We start from the raw sequence: 18,373 nt of genomic DNA, 5'->3' as shown, positions 1-18,373 counted from the left end.
CAGCACCACAGTTCAAAGGCATCAGTTCTTCGGTACTCAGCTTTCTTTAGAGTCCAACTCTCACATCCATACATGACCACTGGAAAAACCATAGCCTTGACTAGACAGATCTTTGTTGGCAAAGTAACATCTCTGTTTTTTAAAATACTGTCTAGCTTGGTCATAACTTTTCTTCCAAGGAGCAAGTGTTTTTTTATTTCATGGCTGCAGTCACCATCTGCAGTGATTTTAGAGCCAAAATAATAAAGTCTGACACTGTTCATTACCCCTACCGTAGTTTGGCCTGAGGCCAAACAACAGGGAGGGAACACAGCCCTGCCCATCAACAGAAAATTGGATTAAAGATTTACTGAGCATAGCCCCGCCCATCAGAACAAGACCCAATTCAGTTCAGTTATTCAGTCCTGTCCAATTCTTTGTGACCCCATGAACCGCAGCACGCCAGGCCTCCCTGTCCATCACCAACTCCCGAAGTTCACTCAGACTTGGGTCCATCGAGTCCGTGATGCCATCCAGCCATCTCATCCTTGGTCGTCCCCTTCTCCTCCTGCCCCCAATCCCTCCCAGCATCAGAGTCTTTTCCAGTGAGTCAACTCTTCGCATGAGGTGGCCAAAGTACTGGAGCTTCAGCTTCAGCATCATTCCTTCCAAAGAAATCCCAGGGCCGATCTCCTTCCGAATGGACTGGTTGGATCTCCTTGCAGTCCAAGGGACTCTCAAGAGTCTTCTCCAACACCACATTCAAAAGCATCAATTCTTCGGCGCTCAGCCTTCTTCACAGTCCAACTCTCACATCCATACATGACCACAGGAAAAACCATAGCCTTGACTAGACGGACCTTAGTCGGCAAAGTAATATCTCTGCTTTTGAATATGCTATCTAGGTTGGTCATAACTTTTCTTCCAATGAGTAAGCATCTTTTAATTTCATGGCTGCAATCACCATCTGCAGTGATTTTGGAGCCAAAAAAATAAAGTCTGTCACTGTTTTTACTGTTTCCCCATCTATTTCCCAAGAAGTGATGGGACCGGATGCCGTGATATTCATTTTCTGAATGTTGAGCTTTAAGCCAGCTTTTTCACTCTCCACTTTCACTTTCATCAAGAGGCTTTTTAGCTCCTCTTCACTTTCTGCCATAAGGGTGGTGTCCTCTGCATATCTGAGGTTATTGATATTTCTCCCGGCAATCTTGATTCCAGCTTGTGCTTCTTCCAGTCCAGCATTTCTCATGATGTACTCTGCATAGAAGTTAAATAAGCAGGGTGACAATATACAGCCTTGACGCACTCCTTTTCCTATTTGGAACCAGTCTGTTGTTCCATGTCCAGTTCTAACTGTTGCTTCCTGACCTGCATACAGATTTCTCAAGAGGCAGGTCAGGTGCTCTGGTATTCCCATCTCTTTCAGAATTTTCCACAGTTTATTGTGATCCACACAGTCAAAGGCTTTGGCATAGTCAATAAAGCAGATAGATGTTTTTCCGGAACTCTCTTGCTTTTTCCATGATCCAGCAGACGTTGGCAATTTGATCTCTGGTTTCTCTGCCTTTTCTAAAACCAGCTTGAACATCAGGAAGTTCACAGTTCACGTATTGCTGAAGCCTGGCTTGGAGAATTTGGAGCATTACTTTACTAGCGTGTGAGATGAGTGCAATTGTGCGGTAGTTTGAGCATTCTTTGGCATTGCCTTTCTTTGGGATTGGAATGAAAACTGACCTTTTCCAGTCCTGTGGCCACTGCTGAGTGTTCCAAATGTGCTGGCATATTGAGTGCAGCACTTTCACAGCATCATCTTTCAGGATTTGAAATAGCTCAACTGGAATGCCATCACCTCCACTAGCTTTGTTTGTAGTGATGCTTTCTAAGGCCCACTTGACTTCACATTCCAGGATGTCTGGCTCTAGATGAGTGATCACACCATCGTGATTATCTGGGTCATGAAGATCTTTTTTGTATAGTTCTTCTGTGTATTCTTGCCGCCTCTTCTTAATATCTTCTGCTTCTGCTTCTGTCCTTTATCGAGCCCATCTTTGCATGAAATGTTCCCTTGGTGTCTCTAATTTTCTTGAAGAAATCTCTAGTCTTTTCCATTCTGTTCTTTTCCTCTATCTCTTTGCATTGATCGCTGAAGAAGGCTTTCTTATCTCTTCTTGCTATTCTCTGGAACTCTGCATTGAGATGCTTATATCTTTCCTTTTCTCCTTTGTTTTTGCCTCTCTTCTTTTCACAGCTATTTGTAAGCCCTCCCCAGACAGCCATTTTGCTTTTTTGCATTTCTTTTCCTTGGGGATGGTCTTGATCCCTGTCTCCTGTACAATGTCACAGACATCATTCCATAGTTCATCAGGCACTCTATCTATCAGATCTAGGCCGTTAAATCTATTTCTCACTTCCACTGTATAATTATAAGGGATTTGATGTAGGTCATATCTGAATGGTCTAGCGATTTTCCCTGCTTTCTTCAATTTCAGTCTAAATTTGGTAATGAGTTCACGATCTGAGCCACAGTCAGCTCTTGGTCTTGTTTTTGTTGACTGTATAGAGCTTCTCCATCTTTGGCTGCAAAGAATATAATCAATCTGATTTTGTTGTTGACCGTCTGGTGATGTCCATGTGTAGAGTCTTCTCTTGTGTTGTTGGAAGAGGGTATTTGCTATGACCAGTGCATTTTCTTGGCAAAACTCTATTAGTCTTTGCCCTGCTTCATTCTGCATTCCAAGGCCAAATTTGCCTGTTACTAAGACCCAGTTTCCCCCAAAGTCAGTGTCTCCTGTCAGGAAGCTTCCGTAAGCCTCTTATTATTATCCATCAGAAGGCAGACGAATGAGAACCACAATCACAGAAAACTAACCCAACATTACTTTGCCATGACAAAGGACCATCTAGTCAAAGCTATTGGGGAAGACTCATGAGAGTCCCGTGGACTACAAGGAGACCCAACCAGTCCATCCTAGAGGAAATCAGTCCTGAATATTCCCTGGAAGGACTGATGCTGAAGCTGAAGCTCCAGTACTTTGGCCACCTGATGCAAAGAACTGACTCATTGGAAAACACCGTGATCCTGGGAAAGACTGAAGGCAGGAGGAGAAGGTGATGACAGAGGATGAGATGGATGGATGGCATCACCGACTCAATGGACATGAGTTTGAGCAAGCTCCAAGAGTTGGTGATGGACAGGGAGGCCTGGCGTGCTGCAGTCCGTGGGGTCGCAAAGCGTCGGACACGACTGAGTGACTGAACTGAACCAAACTGATCACATGGACCACACCCTTGTCTAACTCAATAAAACTATGAGCCACACTGTGTAGGCCACCCAAAACAGATGGGTCATAGTGGAGAGTTCTGACAAAACATAGTCCACTGGAGAACAGAATGTCAAACCACTTCAGTATTCTTGCCTTGAGAACCCCATGAACAGTATGAAAAAGTCATCAGTTCACTTATTTGGTGAATGCTGAGTTTCTCGCTGTGGTCCTCTTCAGCCAGGGGCTGTTGAGAGCACTAGCAGCGCAGCAGGAGGAGAGCTCTGCCCTCAGGGAGCTTCTCATCCAGAGGCGGAGAGAGAGAGGTGGCCAAGAAAGGGTGCCAGGTGGTGATGGGCACCTTAGGAAAAGGCTGAGCCAGGGAAGGGTGGGCATGCAGATGAGTGAGGGCCGTGGGGCACGTGGCCTGGGAGGGAGCCTTGTGGCCAGGCAGGGACCTGTGGTGAGGACGTGCCTGCACAGTCGAGGAGTGACCAGGGGCCAGCGTGGCTGGAGCACTGTGAACCGAGGGGAGCCAGAAGGAGATGAGGGCTGAGGGCCTTCTAGGCGTTCCGGTGGCTCTTGCTTCCCTTCTGAGTAAGTGGAGAGCTCCTGCAGGGTGTCGTGCAGAGCCTGCAGTCTTCCCCTTGTGTTTTCAGAGGCCACCTCAGGTGCCCGTGAGGAGGGCTCTGAGCTGCACTGAAGGAGGGTGAGGTGGATGGTGTGAGATCCTCCTCTGTAGGAGGGTGAGGTGCTCAGTGCAGGCGGAGGGCGAGGGCCTAGGCAGTGGAATCCAGGACAGAGGGTTGCTTCTGGGTCTGTTTTGAAGGTAGTGCAAAGAGGACTAGCCAGTGGCATAAAGAGCAGCGTTGGTTTTCAGCTGAGCACTGTAAGGAAGCAGTGGCCATCACTGAGGTGGGCGAGGCTGTGTAGGGCGCTTGTGTATGTGCTGGAGGGCCAGGGTGGGACTGGTGTTGACAAAGCCAAGTAAGGAAGGAACTTCAAGAAGGAGGGAGCGAGTGGATGTGTTGAATAGGGTTCAAGGTAAAATAAAGTGAGGAACTGAGGAGAATTCCCCGGCACTGCAGTGGCTGGGACCCCTCACTTCCACTGCGGGGGCACGGGTCGGGTCCCTTGTCGGGGAACTAAGATCTTGCAAGCCGCAGGGCATGGGCAAAAGTAAAATGAGGAACTGAGAACTGACCACTTCTCTGGCGGGTGAGATCTCAGCAGCTTTGTTGGCAGAGGGGGTCACATGCCTAGCTGGTGTGGGTGCAGCAGGTGCGCCGGGTCTAATGGGAACAGGATACAGGCTGTCGTCTGAGCTGAATGGGGGCCAAGAAGGGGGTGTTCTTGTTTTTGAGCTGGGAGGAAGAACAAGGTATTTACAGCTTGGTAGGGATGACACCGACTGGATGGACATGAGTTTGTACAAGCTCTGGGAGTTGGTGATGGACAGGGAGGCCTGGTGCTACAGTCCATGGGGTCGCAAAGAGTCGCACACGACTGAGCAACTGACCTGATCTGAGCGATGACACAGAACAGGAGGGTCATGGCTTTAGAGAGTTCATTCTGGCCCATCCAGGTATGTCAAGGCTGGTGTTCAGTGCTGGGGCTGGGCTTGTTTGGATGCCGAGAAGGTCAGTTCCCAGTTTGAGGCGACATTCAATGGGATGTGGGCGTGTTTTCCTACTTGAAGTTGTGGGGCACTGCCAAGCAGAGTGAGTGCCGTGAGTTTGTGCTGAGATACAATCTGACCTTGGGCTGGGCGTGGAAGACACACTCTGCCAGCAGGGAGTGGTTGGGCACCAGGCATCCTGAATGGCAAGAGGACTTGGGGAGCACCAGCACTCAGATACTGAGGCCTCCCCGTGGGGAGCTCTGTCAGAGCTGAGCCCTCCCCGTGGGGAGCTCTGTCAGAGCTGAGCCCTCCCCGTGGGGAGCTCTGTCAGAGCTGAGGCCCAGCTGCGTGCCTATTTCAGTCTGGACCAGAAGCAAGGAACTCGCAGATGGGTCGCTGCTGGCGCCGTGCGGCCCTCTCGTATACCAAGAAGTAATAAAGAGGGAACCAAAACCAGGATACAGAACTGAGCACTGCAGTGGATGTGGCCGTAACGAGCCCGAGACGAGCGGAGGCCAGTCCCCAGAGTGAGGAGGCGCCCCAGGCCTCAGCCTCCAGGACACCCGCCGTCTGCACCGCCAGTGACAGCGTGTCCTGAAACAGAGCTGGGCACGTGTCTGACGGTGAGACGGGGCTCCAGGCCCCCGTGACGGCCAGCCAGGTCTGGAGCGGCACACCCACCAGGCTGCCACACGGTCGCAGTGGGGGCCTCGCTCGCCGCAGGACCTTTGCACGCGCCGTCCCTGTGGGCACTGCTCTCCCTGCTCACCGGGGTGGCTCCCGGGCGTCCTTCAGGTTTCCGCTTTACTGTCAGGCCGCCCCTGGCCCCCTCGCTTGGCCTCGTCTTCTGTCAGAACCCGCTGTGTCACCAGGGCCTCTCGCTAGTCCCTCTGCTTTCCCTCCACAGCATTTCTCGCTGTGTGTGGTTTTGCGCACGTGTGACGACCCGGCTGGACCACAGGCCCACACTGGCAGGACCTGAACCCGACGCGCCTAGCGTGTAGTCAGTGTTCGGTTTCCGTCTGGGTGCGTGCATAGGCCCCCGTTTCTCTGTGACTCCAGGCAGTAGGGAGCCGACACAGACACACGCATGTCTGTGACTTCGGGGTGGTCGAGGGTACAAGTAAGGGAGACAGCTTGCCCAGCTCTCACTGCCAGCCCATGAGCTGGTGTCTGAGTTGCCTCTCTGAAATGGGCCATGTAGTCATCCCAGTCCCACTGGTCCTGGAGAGAGGACCGAGTGGGCTTGGGGTCATGCCTGCCCCCAGCGCTTGGTGCAGGTCCCCTGGCTCCAGTGGAGGTGGTGGGGCTGTGGACATCTGAGCCCACACTCAGGCTGTGCAGCAAGGATGCCAGCCTGTGATCGGGGAAGGCTGGAGTGGGCCCGCTGCTGGCGGTTTGGGCCAAGGCTCCTGAAAGGCATGGCCCAGACCACCTTCAAACAGCTCTGCTTTAAGTTGGAAAAGCACGTTAAGTACCAGGGAGCCTCAGAAAAGAAGTTCTTGCTCTGCTGGCCAGTCAAGTCACGACTGGGTCTGGTTCAGCCCTGAAAGGAAGCAGGCAGCCTCCGGCCTTGGGCAGCCTGCCACCACCGTCCCGGGGGAGCCCGCCGCTGCCAGGGCTGGGTCCCACTGATGGGCCGTCTCGCCGCCCTGGCTTTGCATCAGCCATGGGTCATCTAGCAGGCGGGGCACATCAGCGTTGTGGCAGGAGGGGCTGAGAGACTGCATCCCTTCCCAGAGAGGGTCTGTGAAGAAGGGAAGCAAGTGAAAGGGGCCGCTGACAGTGAAAAGCGGGGGTCCCGCCAGCCTTGGCGCACTTCCTGCCCCGTCATCACACAGAGCCTGAGGGTTGGGGCTTCTGTAGAACTGAGGGCCGCTCAGTGCTCTGGTTTCGCGGCTGTCCCACTCTCGCACCGTGGGGAAGGGGGGTGGAGAGAGAGGAGAGGGAGGGGGCAGCAAGCAGGAGGCCGAGGAGGAGGGGCTTCCGTCCACGCGAGTGGGGCAGTGGGAGGAAGGACGGGGCAGGCACAGGCCGGCGTCACCGCGGTCGGGGTTTCCTGGGGGGCGGCCACCCTTCCCGGGAGTTCGTCTTGACGAGTGTCAGGCTCTGCCACGTGCCATCAGTAACTGGACTCACAGGTTACGCGTGCGTGCGTGTCGGTGATTTGTGTGTGTGGCCCTTCCTTCCTAGAGCCTGGATTTGAGCAGTTTAAAGTGGCGGAAAGACTGCACAGGAGCTGGGTCAGGCTGTACTTGGAGGGAAGTAACTCAGAAGCCCTTGCCAACCTGGGAGCCAAGGTGCGCAGGCAGTACTTGGACGCACTGAGGATGCTGAGGCTGTCGCTGACCAGACGAGCGGCCCAGTACGACGTCTACTCCATGGCGGTGGGGACCGTCCTGGTCCTGGAGGTACGGGTCCCCGGGCAGGGTCGCTGTGTCGCTGGGGGGCAGCTCCGCCAGCGCTTGATAGTTAAAGGACGTGGAGACTCGGTGTTCCTGGAAGGGGACAGGAGCGCACCCTGTTGGCCCCGTCGCGGACGCACGCTGCTCCCGTTCCAGGCCCTCGCCCTGCTCCTGCTCGGCGTCCCGCAGGCGCTGAGCAGCAGGGCTGAGCTGGACGTGCCCCTGCTGTCGCCCGTGCTCCCTCTGCTCTTCGGCCTGCTGCTCCTGGCTCTCGCGGCGCTCCACGTCGTCGTGTGCACTGCCGTCGACAGCTCGTGCTACCTGTGCGGGCTCCCATGGCTGGCTGCGGGCGGAGTGATGGCGCTGACCGCCGCGCTGCTCTGTGCGGGCGTGTCTGCTCTCACCAGGATTTTTGCCGGTGGGCAGTGTCTGACTCAGGTAGGACTGGCTTTCCAGGTGGGCTGCTCTTGTTGCTCCACTGATGAGATGTGGGTTAGACCCCTAGCGTGTAGCAGGCACGGTGCTGGTGGGAGCTGACGGGACACGCTCCCAGCGCCGAGCCTCCCAGGCCCCTGGGCCATCCCAGCTTCACACACTCACCTGTGTTGTCAGGCCTCATGCCCTTCTTTCTCAGTCGGGAAGACGGGGTCCCTGGAACCGTGACCAGGGGCCTCTCTAGGGTGGCTGCACAGAGGAGCAAGCAGCTGACTGACGGAGATCGAGAAGAAACTCAGCCCTCATCCTCATTCTGCCTCGGAAAATGCAGTTCCCTGTTCTAGACTTCCTTGCAGCCTTTGGCCTCTGACACCTTCTTTCATCAGCTGGTTGTGGTGGCGGGCTGGTGAGAGAGACACAGGCAGTCCTGGTTTGTTCACAGTGCCCAGGGCCTGAGGGACCCAGGGCAATGACTTCAGGCCCCAGAGGGCAGCTCCTGGTCAAGGGGCCGTGGACACCCACCCCTCCTCACGTGCCGGTGGCTGAGGGAGCACGTATGTTGTCATTTCCCACACATTTCCATGCCTGCTCAAGCGTGGGGCTCCCCAGAGGAGTGGGTCCTCCGGGGCTTGACTGGGTCACCACGTCACCATCATGTACTAGGTGCCCACAGGCAATAGAATGAATACCAACTAGTGTTAGATGAGAGCCATTGAGTCCTCATCTTCACTTAAAATGCTTTATCTTAGTGTATCTAAGGGCTAGTACTGTGACGCCCTACCACTGTAATGGAAACTGGATTTCCGGCAAGTTCACGGAGAAGCTAGATGTCTGGTTTGGTGGAGTATGCCCTTGGGGTTCTTTGGTCTCAAGTGGTGGGCCGTGGCTGTGAGAGGCAAGGACAGGGTGTGAAGGACGGGCTAAGAGCTCTGGCACTGCCGAGGAGGGGGGTCCAGGCGTCCTCAGCCTCCTTGTGCCTCAGCTGCAGGCTTGCCGTCCGGGGCAGGGTCGCCTTGCCGTCCCCACATCCTCTGGTTCCCCCGGGGGGACGGGGTGAAGTGGATGCGGGGCGTGAGGAGCAGCGAGTTATCTTCTGTGAGTGAGCACTGTGCGCTCGTGCAGCAAGAAGGTGAACTGTTCAGATTCTTCCTTACAAAATGCATTTTCCTTTTCACAGACTCCACCTCAGTCCACCTCAAGGTGGTCAGAGTTAGGTCTTCTCAGCTTCCTGGGAACCGTGGGCCATGTGTTGAGTCTGGGCGCAAGCAGCTTCATCGAAGAGGAGCACCAGACCTGGTACTTCCTCATCAACACACTGTGTTTAGCTCTGTGCCACCAAATCTACAGACACTGCTTTCTGGGAGACGACTGTGCCCCGCAGCGTTGCCCACACACGGGAGAGGAGTTTGACGGGGTCGCGGTGGCCCGGCAGGGCAAGCGTGCTGGCCCTGAGGGGTGGGAGCTCAGCCACGCACCCAAGGACCCCTCCTCCCTGGAAGCCCTCAGAGGCCCTGAGCGGTGGATGGTGCTGGCGAGCCCCTGGCTGGTTCTGGCCTGCTGCCGGCTTCTGCGATCCCTGAACCAGACTGGTGTGCAGTGGGCCCACCGGCCCGACCTGGGGCACTGGCTCACCAGGTGAGGACGTGAGTTGTGGCCTTGGGCCAGACTCTCCAAAGACCTGTTTTTCCTACTCAGGATAGAAATAGTATTTGAAATCTGAAGAAAGAGACTAACCCGTGAATTGAGTTGAAAGGCGAATTTATTTGAGGCTGGCCTGGTAGTTTGGTTTTTCATTGCCGAATCACTGTAAGTGTTCCTGTTTGAAAACCAGTGAGTTTTATAATGATCGTTGCAGCAGGATGTAGTTCATCACTCGCTGCCCTGTCCCCCATGGTGCGGGGCTGGGGTGACAGGCTGACCAGGAGCCCTGTGCCCCCGCCCCTCTCTGTCCCCCTGCCTCCCCCACCCCACCCCCATCCCCAGAGGGGCAGCTGCGTTGGCTGGAGCCTGGAGGCGTGGCTTCAGCTGCTTCTGAGGCCTCTCACTGGTGGCTGGTAGCCCAGTGGAAAGTATGGCAGGTGCAGAGGACCGAAGTGCAGAGAGAAAGCTCGGATAGAGAAGCCCAGGGTTTGGCTCTATTGCACATTTCACTGCCAACAAAGTCTTAGAAACAACTAAAGTAAGAGCACAGCAAGATGAAAAAATATTTCCAAGGGAGACCAACAAAGGTCACTGTCGTATCACTGGGGAGAGCTTCTTTAGAACTGTTGGCAGAACGCAAGACTCGCAGCTGTAGCAGACACACCGCTCAGGGAGGGAGGCCCAGAGGAAAGGCGGGGAAAGGCGCACTCCCACTGGTAGTTTGGGAGCGTCAAATCACAAAGTGCAGTTTTACACCTGGCGAGGGCTTGGTGAGCACCAGAGCATCCTGGGGCCACATACTGGCACAGCCCTTTCGGACAAGTCCTTCTGGAACTGGACGCCAGAGGCTGTAGATTCTTCATTCCTCTGGGCAAATCGTTCTTACGGTAAATCTCTCCCCAGTGATAGCAGCAAGTCTCTGGCAACCGCAGTAGCCCCAGGTAGCAATTTTCAGGTGCCTGCTGTGTGCCCACTCATCCCATTGTCACAGCAGCCTTGAAGAGAGTGTGCTGGCCTGTCCCCGTTTGGGGTGCGGAAGCAGAGGGGAGCTGAGGCGTGCCAGGCAGAGCCTGAGCGTGTGAGGGCAAGAGCGCCGGAGCAGCAGTGACCTTCTGATTCTCCCGGGACACTGCAGCGGGGCTTGGTGGTTTCCACCCCCAGACGCGCTAACAGGCGTGCTTGCAAGGGCACCCCCACCACCCCTTCCCCTCTCCAGGCTGTGCCCACGCCTCAGTCTGGACCCTCCCTCAGCACACTGGCCCCCTGCGCCTTCCCATCGGGGCATGACTCTCCCGGTCCCACTTGTGAGGAGGCTGCAGTTTCAGTGGTTCCTGCTCCAAGACAGAGCCTTCAGGAGGCACCCAGAGACACCCAGAGTTGCCTCCTCTATGCTCTGCCTTCCCTCTGTGACGGTGACCCGGGGGCTGCACATGGCGCAGCTTGCAGAGCAGCAGTGGGGGCCCCAGTGAGACCCTGCCGCCACCCCCGGGGCCCACCTGACACTGGCCTCCTTTCCCCTGTGTCTTCCCTAGTAGTCTCTCCGTGTGGTGTGTGTGTGTCTTGACTCACCCGCTTCACAGGTACTGAGTGCTTGGGCTTCGTGACCACGAGCTGCAGTGACGAAAACGGGAAAGCCCTGCCACCCAGGATGGCTCGCTGAGGCGGCAGGGGGCACGGGCGAAGGCCAGGCAGAGAGACAGCTGTGACGGCCGCGTGCCAGCCTCTCTGCTGGGGCACCTGCAGGGGGCAGACTCCCCCGAGTGATGCCCTCTGCACTGACAAGTGAATGGAAGAGCATGGTGCCAGGACATGTCTCCTTTGCCCAGAACCTCCTCACCTGTGGCTGGGGAAAGCGAGGCAGCCCCCGGAAGGAGAGCCAGCAGGCAGGGCTGCCCTGGCCCGTGCAGAGCTGATGGCGGGGACCGGTTGTGGCTGAGCAGTGGGAGTTCGGGTCCACAGCCCTTTCGTTTGTCCCATTCTTAGAAAGCCACGTGTGCAGATCTGTGACATCACTAGTTGTCCTTGTAGTAATTTCTGGCGTCTTGCATTTCATTCCAGCTCTGATCATAAGGCTGAACTCTCTGTTCTGGCCGCGCTTTCCCTCACCATGATTTTTGTGTTGGTTCAGAAGAGGTGCTCCCTCACATCAAAAGTGGCCGTGGCGTTTGGCCTGCTGGGCATCTATTGCTACCGGGCAGCCATTGGAAATGTGCTGTTCCCATGGCAACAAGACAACAAAGACATTTCAAAGTAAGTGTACTAGCAGACACAAGCACTTGTTTTTAGACCTGTTGTAGTGTTTTACGTACTAAAAATGCCATGCAGTCTTGAGAACACTGGAGTTGGGGTTTTGTGAATTGTGACACCAGAACACCTCAGCGAGCCAGTTCTGTTAGCCTCTTTTTTTGGTAGGGGAGAGACAAATACCTTGCAAGTAAGCTCACTTAGGTTTTGTTTGTTTGTTTTTTTTATTAAGGGACTGTTTAAAAATAAAGAATTTAAAGATTTCATTCTGCTCCACTAAGAAGCAGCTAGTAATGAGGATAATGATGAGTGGATACTCCTAGCAGTTGGCGGTGAGGCATGGCAGAAAGCCCAACTTTCCCATGATTTCCGTGAGCTCCCACAGCTGGCTCCTGCAAATTGTCAATACCACTTTCTGCACGTCACAGGGCTTTCTCTGTTTTTAACAGTCACAGGGTTGGGGCGAGCAGACCCTATTTTGGAAGGCTGTTTATAAAATGTGTTAAGAATCTTGATTTTGTCCAACCCTCTGACTTGGGTGTGCTCTTGCAGAACTCATCTCAAGATACAACCAGACATGAAGCAAGAGACTGGGATATGGGTGTGTTCTCTGAAGCATTACTTACGGTTGCACATAGTAGAAAACGAGGTGATTGGCCAGCAGTTGTGGATGAGTCTCTGAGGTCTATGGTTCCAGGTCTCTAGTCCGTTTTAGGTGTGTGTGTGGGGGTGGGGGTGGGGGTGTGGGTGTGGGTGTGTGTGGGTGTGTATGGTTCCAGGTCTCTAGTCCGTTTTGAATTTGTGTGTGTGGATGAGTCCTGAGGTCTGTGGTTCCAGGTCTCTAGTCCGTTTTGAATTTCTGTGTGTGGATGAGTCCTGAGGTCTGTGGTTCCAGGTCTCTAGTCCGTTTTGGGTGTGTGTCTGTGTGTGTGTGTGTGTCTGTGTGTGTGGTGTGACAGAGCTGTCCAGTTCACTTCATTTGCGTGTGGCTTTCTGGTTTTCCCGACACCACTTATTGAACAGACTGTCTTTCCTCCACTATATATTGTTGCCTCCTGTGTCATCAGCTGACTCCCCACACAAGTGTGGGCTCACCTTGGCTCCACAGTCCATTCTGCCAGTCTCGAGGTGTGTGTGTGTGATGTGTGTGTGTGCCTCTGCCATACTGTTTTGATTAGTGTAGCTATGTAGTATGGTTTAAAGTTAAGGCTTGTGATACCTCCAGCTTTGTTCTTTCTTAAGATTGTTTTGGTGGTTGGAACCTTTTGTGTTTCCTTACAAGTTTTAAAATTCTAGAATAACCTGCTCCGGTTCTGTGAAAAATGCCGTTTGTATTTTGAGAAGGATTGCATGAATATGCAGATTGCCTTGGGCAGACGATCGTTTCGACAGTGTCAATCTTTCCAACCCGGGAACGTGGTCGCCGAGACGGCCTTCACGCCGGCTTGTGCTGTCTTCAGCTCCTTTCATGAGTGTCTCACAGTTTTCTGAGTACAGTTCTTTTATCTCCTTCTTAGATTCATTTCTAAGTGTTTTATTACTTTGATGTGGTTGTCAGTGGGATTGTTTTCTTACTTTTTATTTATGACAATTTGTTGATAGCTATAGAAATGTGGAATATTTCTGCACATTAACTTTGTATTTTTCAGCTGTACTGAATTCACTGATGAGCTCTAGCGGTATTTTGGACTTTCTGTGTGTCCCATCATGGCATCTGCACACAGCGGCGGTTGCATTTCTTCCTTTCCAGTGTGGCGCCCTGTCAGTTCTCTTTCTTACCTGACTGCTGTGGCCAGGACTCCCAATTCCAGGCTGAATGGAAGTGGCGAGTGGCCGTCCTTGTCGCGTTCTCAGTCTGGATCTTTTCACCACTGAGTGTGAGGCTGGCTGTGGGCTCAGCACCCGTGGCCTTCATCATGCTGAGGTGTGCTCCCTCTATACCCGCTTTCGGGAGAATGTTGTGAATCGTGAATGGATGTTGGATGTTGTCAGAAGCTTTTCCCACCATCTGTTGAGGAGGACATATGGTTTTTATTCTTCAGTTTGTTAGCTTGGTGTATAACTTTGATTGATTTGGGGGTATTGAACCATCTTTGCGTCCCTGGGGTAAATGCCACCTCATCACAGCGTATGATCCTTTTAATGTTGGTTGAATTTGGTTCGCTACTGCTTTGCTGATGACTGATTATCTGCGTTCATCAGTGATGCTGGCTTACAGTCTTTCGTGTGCAGTGTCTTTGTCTGGGTTTGATATCAGGCTTGCGCTGGCCTCGTAACGTGAGTTTGGAAGCACTCCTTCCTCTGCAGTTGTTTGGAATAGTTTGAGAAGGATAGGTTTTCTCTAAATGTTTGGTGTTGCTTTGCTAGTCAAAGAAAGAAAAGCAAGTGTTGCCCTCTCTGAAAGCATGTCAGGGTGAGTTCTGAGAGCTGTGGCCAGATTGTCTGGGTGGCCAAGAGGCACAGGGGGCACTCCTGGGAACAGGGCCTGTCACCGGGTGTGGGGGAATCAGATGATGCTGAGGGCCTGGCTGAGGTGGCAGCCAAGTGGCAGGCCTTAACCTGCGGGAGGAAGGTCAGGTGGGGTGGGCGTGGTGGGGAGACACCTTAAAGGCTGTTTACCTCAGAGTTCTGTGCAGATGTCAAGACTGAATGTCACATGTGAGGGCATCCAACTCAGGGCTGTTTGTTTAAATCTCAAAGTGTATGTTGCTTATATGTAGGATCTAAAAAATAATACAAATGAACTTATTTACAAATCAAAGGGTGATACATGAGTAAATTCCTCTTTCCTCTCGGATGCACCGTATTTCAGCATCACTCACGTCAAGATGCGGATCACTCCCTCGCCTTTCATGGAGACAGCAGTACGCACCTTACTGGTGTCCAGAACATAGACCAGTGCACCCTTTCATCAGCCTGCGCTGCCTGGTTCCCACTCTTCCTGTGAAATGCCTCCACTCCCCACCCCGTTTATCCTGGTTCCAGATCCATCCTGATTCTAGACTCCCTCCTGGTTCTGTGTCTGCCGTGATTCTAAAGCTGCCCCGATTCTAGATCTCCCTAAAAGCTGTTCTCTCCTTTCAGTGCCCGCAGGCGCTGCTGTCCATCGGTGTTCTGGAATCCTCTACATTTAACTCCTGACTTCCTTCTCCACTCTGAAGCCCAGACCTGGCTGGGGTGGAAGGCCTGGTTTCAGTGGTTCTGGACATCCAGCACAGCTGGGTGGTCAGGGCAAGAGGGGGACCCTTAAAGACATCAGTGCTGCTCTCTTTCCTGTCCGCTGTCAGCCTGCCCAGTGTCCTCCTTGAGACGAGTCCCAGCCCCTTTCTTCCTGAAATGCCTCTGATCACTGGGGCCTTTGCGGATTTCTCCCTCTTTGACCTCATCCTACTGCAGCAGTTCTTTCACATTATCTATGCAGAGCAGGTGGGCCGGTCTTTTGGCCACACGTGATGGCTCTGATCTTTCACCCAGGTGACCCTCGGCCTCATGAGCGCGATTCCCTGTCAGCCGGCTCTGTCAGAGAAGTGCACACAGAAAGGACAGGCCTGCCGGCCTCTGGGGGCCCTGGGGGTCTGATGTGCACGGGCAGACTCCCCTACTTCCACAGAGCCCCCCGCAGTGAGTGGGTCCCGAAGCTTGCATTGTCAGCTCAGCTCAGGAGACACATGGTTTTTGTGGGAAAATACGTATCAGATTTTTTCATAGCTGGTGCTAACGAGCCTGACTTGTTTTGCTTCCTTCAGGGGCATTACCGAGGCCCGTTTTGTTTACGTCTTTGTCCTTGGCATTCTGTTCACGGGCACCAAAGACTTGCTTAAATCTCAAATCATCGCTGCAGACTTCACGGCCAGGACTGTGGGCCTCTGGGAGATACACAGCGGCCTAGTCCTCCTGGCAGCACTGCTCCTCAGACCCCACAACCTGCCTGTCTTGGTGCTGAGCCTCGCGGTCCAGACCGTCATGACTCAGTTCATCTGGAGGCCCCTGAGGCACGGCGCAGCCGCGGTCACTGTGATGCATTACTGGTTTGGTCAAGCATTCTTCTATTTTCAGGTAGGGTTCATCATTATCGTGGGTAGGAGACTATTAATTTGTATGTTGTTTATCTTTTAGTTTTTCTTAAAGAAAATCTCACCATAAGCCGGGAAGTTTAGTGAAAGAACTGTTGGCATGGCAAGGTGAATTATGCTTAAGTCATGCACATATTTATGAGATAGAGTGCAGTTAGTTATCTAAGACAGGCGTGCTGGGTGGCAGCACGCAGCTGCTGTGCAGGTCTGCCTCCCCCGGGCGGTCGGGAGTGGAGGGCTTGGCTCTGCCAGCTCGGCTGGTGACTGCTCTCCCTGCTCCCTGGCTCTCAGCTCTGGGCGCTGCTGGGGCTCCTGCTTGGCTGTTACTCTCTTGGGACCCGTGCTTGTTGCATCTCCTCTTCAGTGTTGGAGAGCCCATCGAGGCAGACCCAGCCACCTCCAGGGTTGGCCTCAGGGTGCAGCTGTGTACTCAGGACAGCACTGGACAGGTGCACAGAGCATCCAGCTCCTGGCCCTGGAGGAACCGAGTTCCACCTCAGCCTTCAGCCCTGCCCTTGACCTGTTCCCCGTACCCGGAGTGCAGCTCACCAGTCTCCCACTTGCCCCTGGTGGCACAGCAGACCCTGCCGCCTGATCAGGAAGGTGCCCATAGGCTCCCTGCGAACTGAACAGCTCTGCCCAACGCTGAGGCCTCAGTGTCAGGAAGACTGACCACGGGTCACGCCCCCAAGCAAGGAGACAGTCTCACGTTCAGTTTGCTTCTCTGCCACGTGGCCTCATCCCACAGCAGGACACGGAGCTTCCGTGGCAGTCTGTGAAGTTGGCACATCTCGGGCACTGCCCATAGGCAGCCAGCGCACACGCGTCTGATGGCCACGGGGCGCCTGCAGCAGGCATCGTCCGACACGCTCCAGGCCCCAAAGGGCAAGACCAGCACTGGCCAGCCCTCCCACGGCGGGCCCCACGACACGTCAGGCAAGCGGGCAGCGGTGCGGCCTTAGGAGCTCAGTGGGCCCCTGGGGCCTCTCTCGTCTCCTCTCCCACAGCCCTTCCCTTGGGACGTCCTTTTCTCACTCTTGGGTTTCCTGGCAGGAGACTCACTGACCCTTTCCCCAGCCCTCAGCTCACCGGCTCCTCATGGTACAGGGTCAGGAGCATGGGGCCCAGTTGGCATCCGCAGCCCCCCATGGGCCCCTCAGTCTCTCTCTGCCTCTAGACCACCCCTTCTCCCCCCACCCCACACACAGCGTCGCACTGTTGAGGCCCTAGTGACGGAACACAGGGAAGCCCCAGAGCGTGCGGGCCACGCCATAGGCCAGCCCTCCCTGGCTGCGGAGTCGGCTTTGGCAGCACCTCCAGCGACCGCCTGGGGTCAGAGGCACTCTTCTGTCGTCAGCCTGCCTCCCTCGCCGTGGCGTTTGAGGTTCTTGTTCTTCCTTCTCCTCCTCTCAGCAGCTCCAAGGTCTCTAGGGAGGGAATCATACAGTCGGGGAAAGCCCAGACAGACGTGAGAAGAGAGGGCCGTGGGGAAGCTGCACGAAGGAGGGTGTTGTCAGGGATGGGCCAGCGGTGGACAGCGAGCACACGGGGAGTGGGCGTGGCCTGAGACGCTTGGGTCGGCGCCACCACCCAGCGACGGCCCAGAATGGCACACAGCCGGGGGAGGAGGCGGTGGGCTTCACCCAGCTTGGACCCGTGTCCTTGGGCCACGGGTAAAAAGTTCCTGGGAAGGGCCTGCACTGTGCTGGGACAGACACTTGTGCTGTCAGGCCTGCAAACAGCACGAGTGTCTGAGAAAAGGCCACCAGCGTCGGTGAAGACTGAAAGGTGGGGGCCACACCTCGGGAGACCCGCACTTGGGTTCAGACTCCCCACTGCCTGGTGGGATGAGCTGTCCTCTTAGCGGCCAGGATCCTGGGCCTGACACTGCCTGTACTCCCTGACAGCCGTGTCCTGCTGCTCCCGTAAGCCATGTGGCACCACCACCCTTAGCCCCTCAGACAGGGTCCCCGAGGAGGGAGGAGAGAGGTTGGCATGTCTGCCTGAAGTTGACAGAAGTTTGGGGCTTTTCACTTCCATCAGCAGACTTTCATTGTATAGTTTCCTCAAGGTGAAAAACACTCCACTTGCTCCCCAAGCCTGGGAGCGAGGCGAGCAGGTGGAGGGCCGTCATCCGGGGTCAGCCCCGGAGCCGGGAGTGAACGGGCAGCCGGGCTCCTGGGGCCAAGTCCCCGCGACCGGCTCTCGTGGTCTCTCGTGACCGTGGTACAGGACCAGCCGCATCAGCACTGCTTCTGCCCTCGTCCAGGGAAACTCCAACAGCATCGCCACTGTGGACATCTCAGCAGGCTTCGTGGGCCTGGATGCCTACATGGAGATCCCAGCCGTGTTCCTGACAGCATTTGCGACATACTCGGGGCCTGTGCTGTGGGCCAGCCACCTGGTGAACTTCCTGACCTCAGAAGCCAGCAGGTGAGGCTCCTCATCTTTAGTCTGATGGTGAGTTAACTCCTGCTCCCAATAACTCAGAGGTCTTTTTCATCAGTTTTCTTTTCCTTAAATAAGAATGAACAATCCACAGTGCGTGGCGCGTGAGGGGTGGGGCAGGTCTGTGAAGGGACAGCTCAGGCCTCCCTGCTGGCTGCTTCTAGGTCATGCCAAGTTGGGTCTCCAGCTGGACAGGATGGAAAGCCCCTTCTCGTCCCATCCAGCTGCTGGAGACCCGGTTGGGGCCCAGGGAGCAGGTGTCCA

At 54.7% G+C, this 18,373-nt stretch overlaps 1 protein-coding gene across 9 annotated transcripts in view; it reads left to right on the top strand.

Moving 5' to 3' along the window:
* PIGG (phosphatidylinositol glycan anchor biosynthesis class G (EMM blood group)) overlaps positions 1 to 18,373 on the top strand; it is a 41,150-nt gene that overhangs the window by 19,937 nt on the left and 2,840 nt on the right. For 5 of the 9 annotated variants that reach the window (XM_069593345.1, XM_069593342.1, XM_069593347.1 and 2 more), the window contains 6 exons: positions 7,057 to 7,274; positions 7,425 to 7,706; positions 8,881 to 9,338; positions 11,403 to 11,594; positions 15,335 to 15,644; positions 17,931 to 18,094. In XM_069593345.1, the coding sequence (XP_069449446.1) occupies positions 7,057 to 7,274; positions 7,425 to 7,706; positions 8,881 to 9,338; positions 11,403 to 11,594; positions 15,335 to 15,644; positions 17,931 to 18,094 (1,624 nt within the window). Of the gene's footprint in view, positions 1 to 4,586; positions 4,828 to 7,056; positions 7,275 to 7,424; positions 7,707 to 8,880; positions 9,339 to 11,402; positions 11,595 to 15,334; positions 15,645 to 15,952; positions 16,266 to 16,409; positions 17,046 to 17,930; positions 18,122 to 18,373 lie in introns of those variants that run through there. The other 4 variants (XR_011257597.1, XM_069593349.1, XM_069593344.1 and 1 more) reach the window with 4 other exon arrangements.

The sequence above is a fragment of the Ovis canadensis genome, chromosome 6, assembly GCF_042477335.2.
Source record: "Ovis canadensis isolate MfBH-ARS-UI-01 breed Bighorn chromosome 6, ARS-UI_OviCan_v2, whole genome shotgun sequence".
Lineage (NCBI taxonomy): Eukaryota > Metazoa > Chordata > Mammalia > Artiodactyla > Bovidae > Ovis > Ovis canadensis.
Note: the sequence above shows the minus strand (reverse complement) of the source record. Positions and strands in the feature narration are given on the sequence as shown.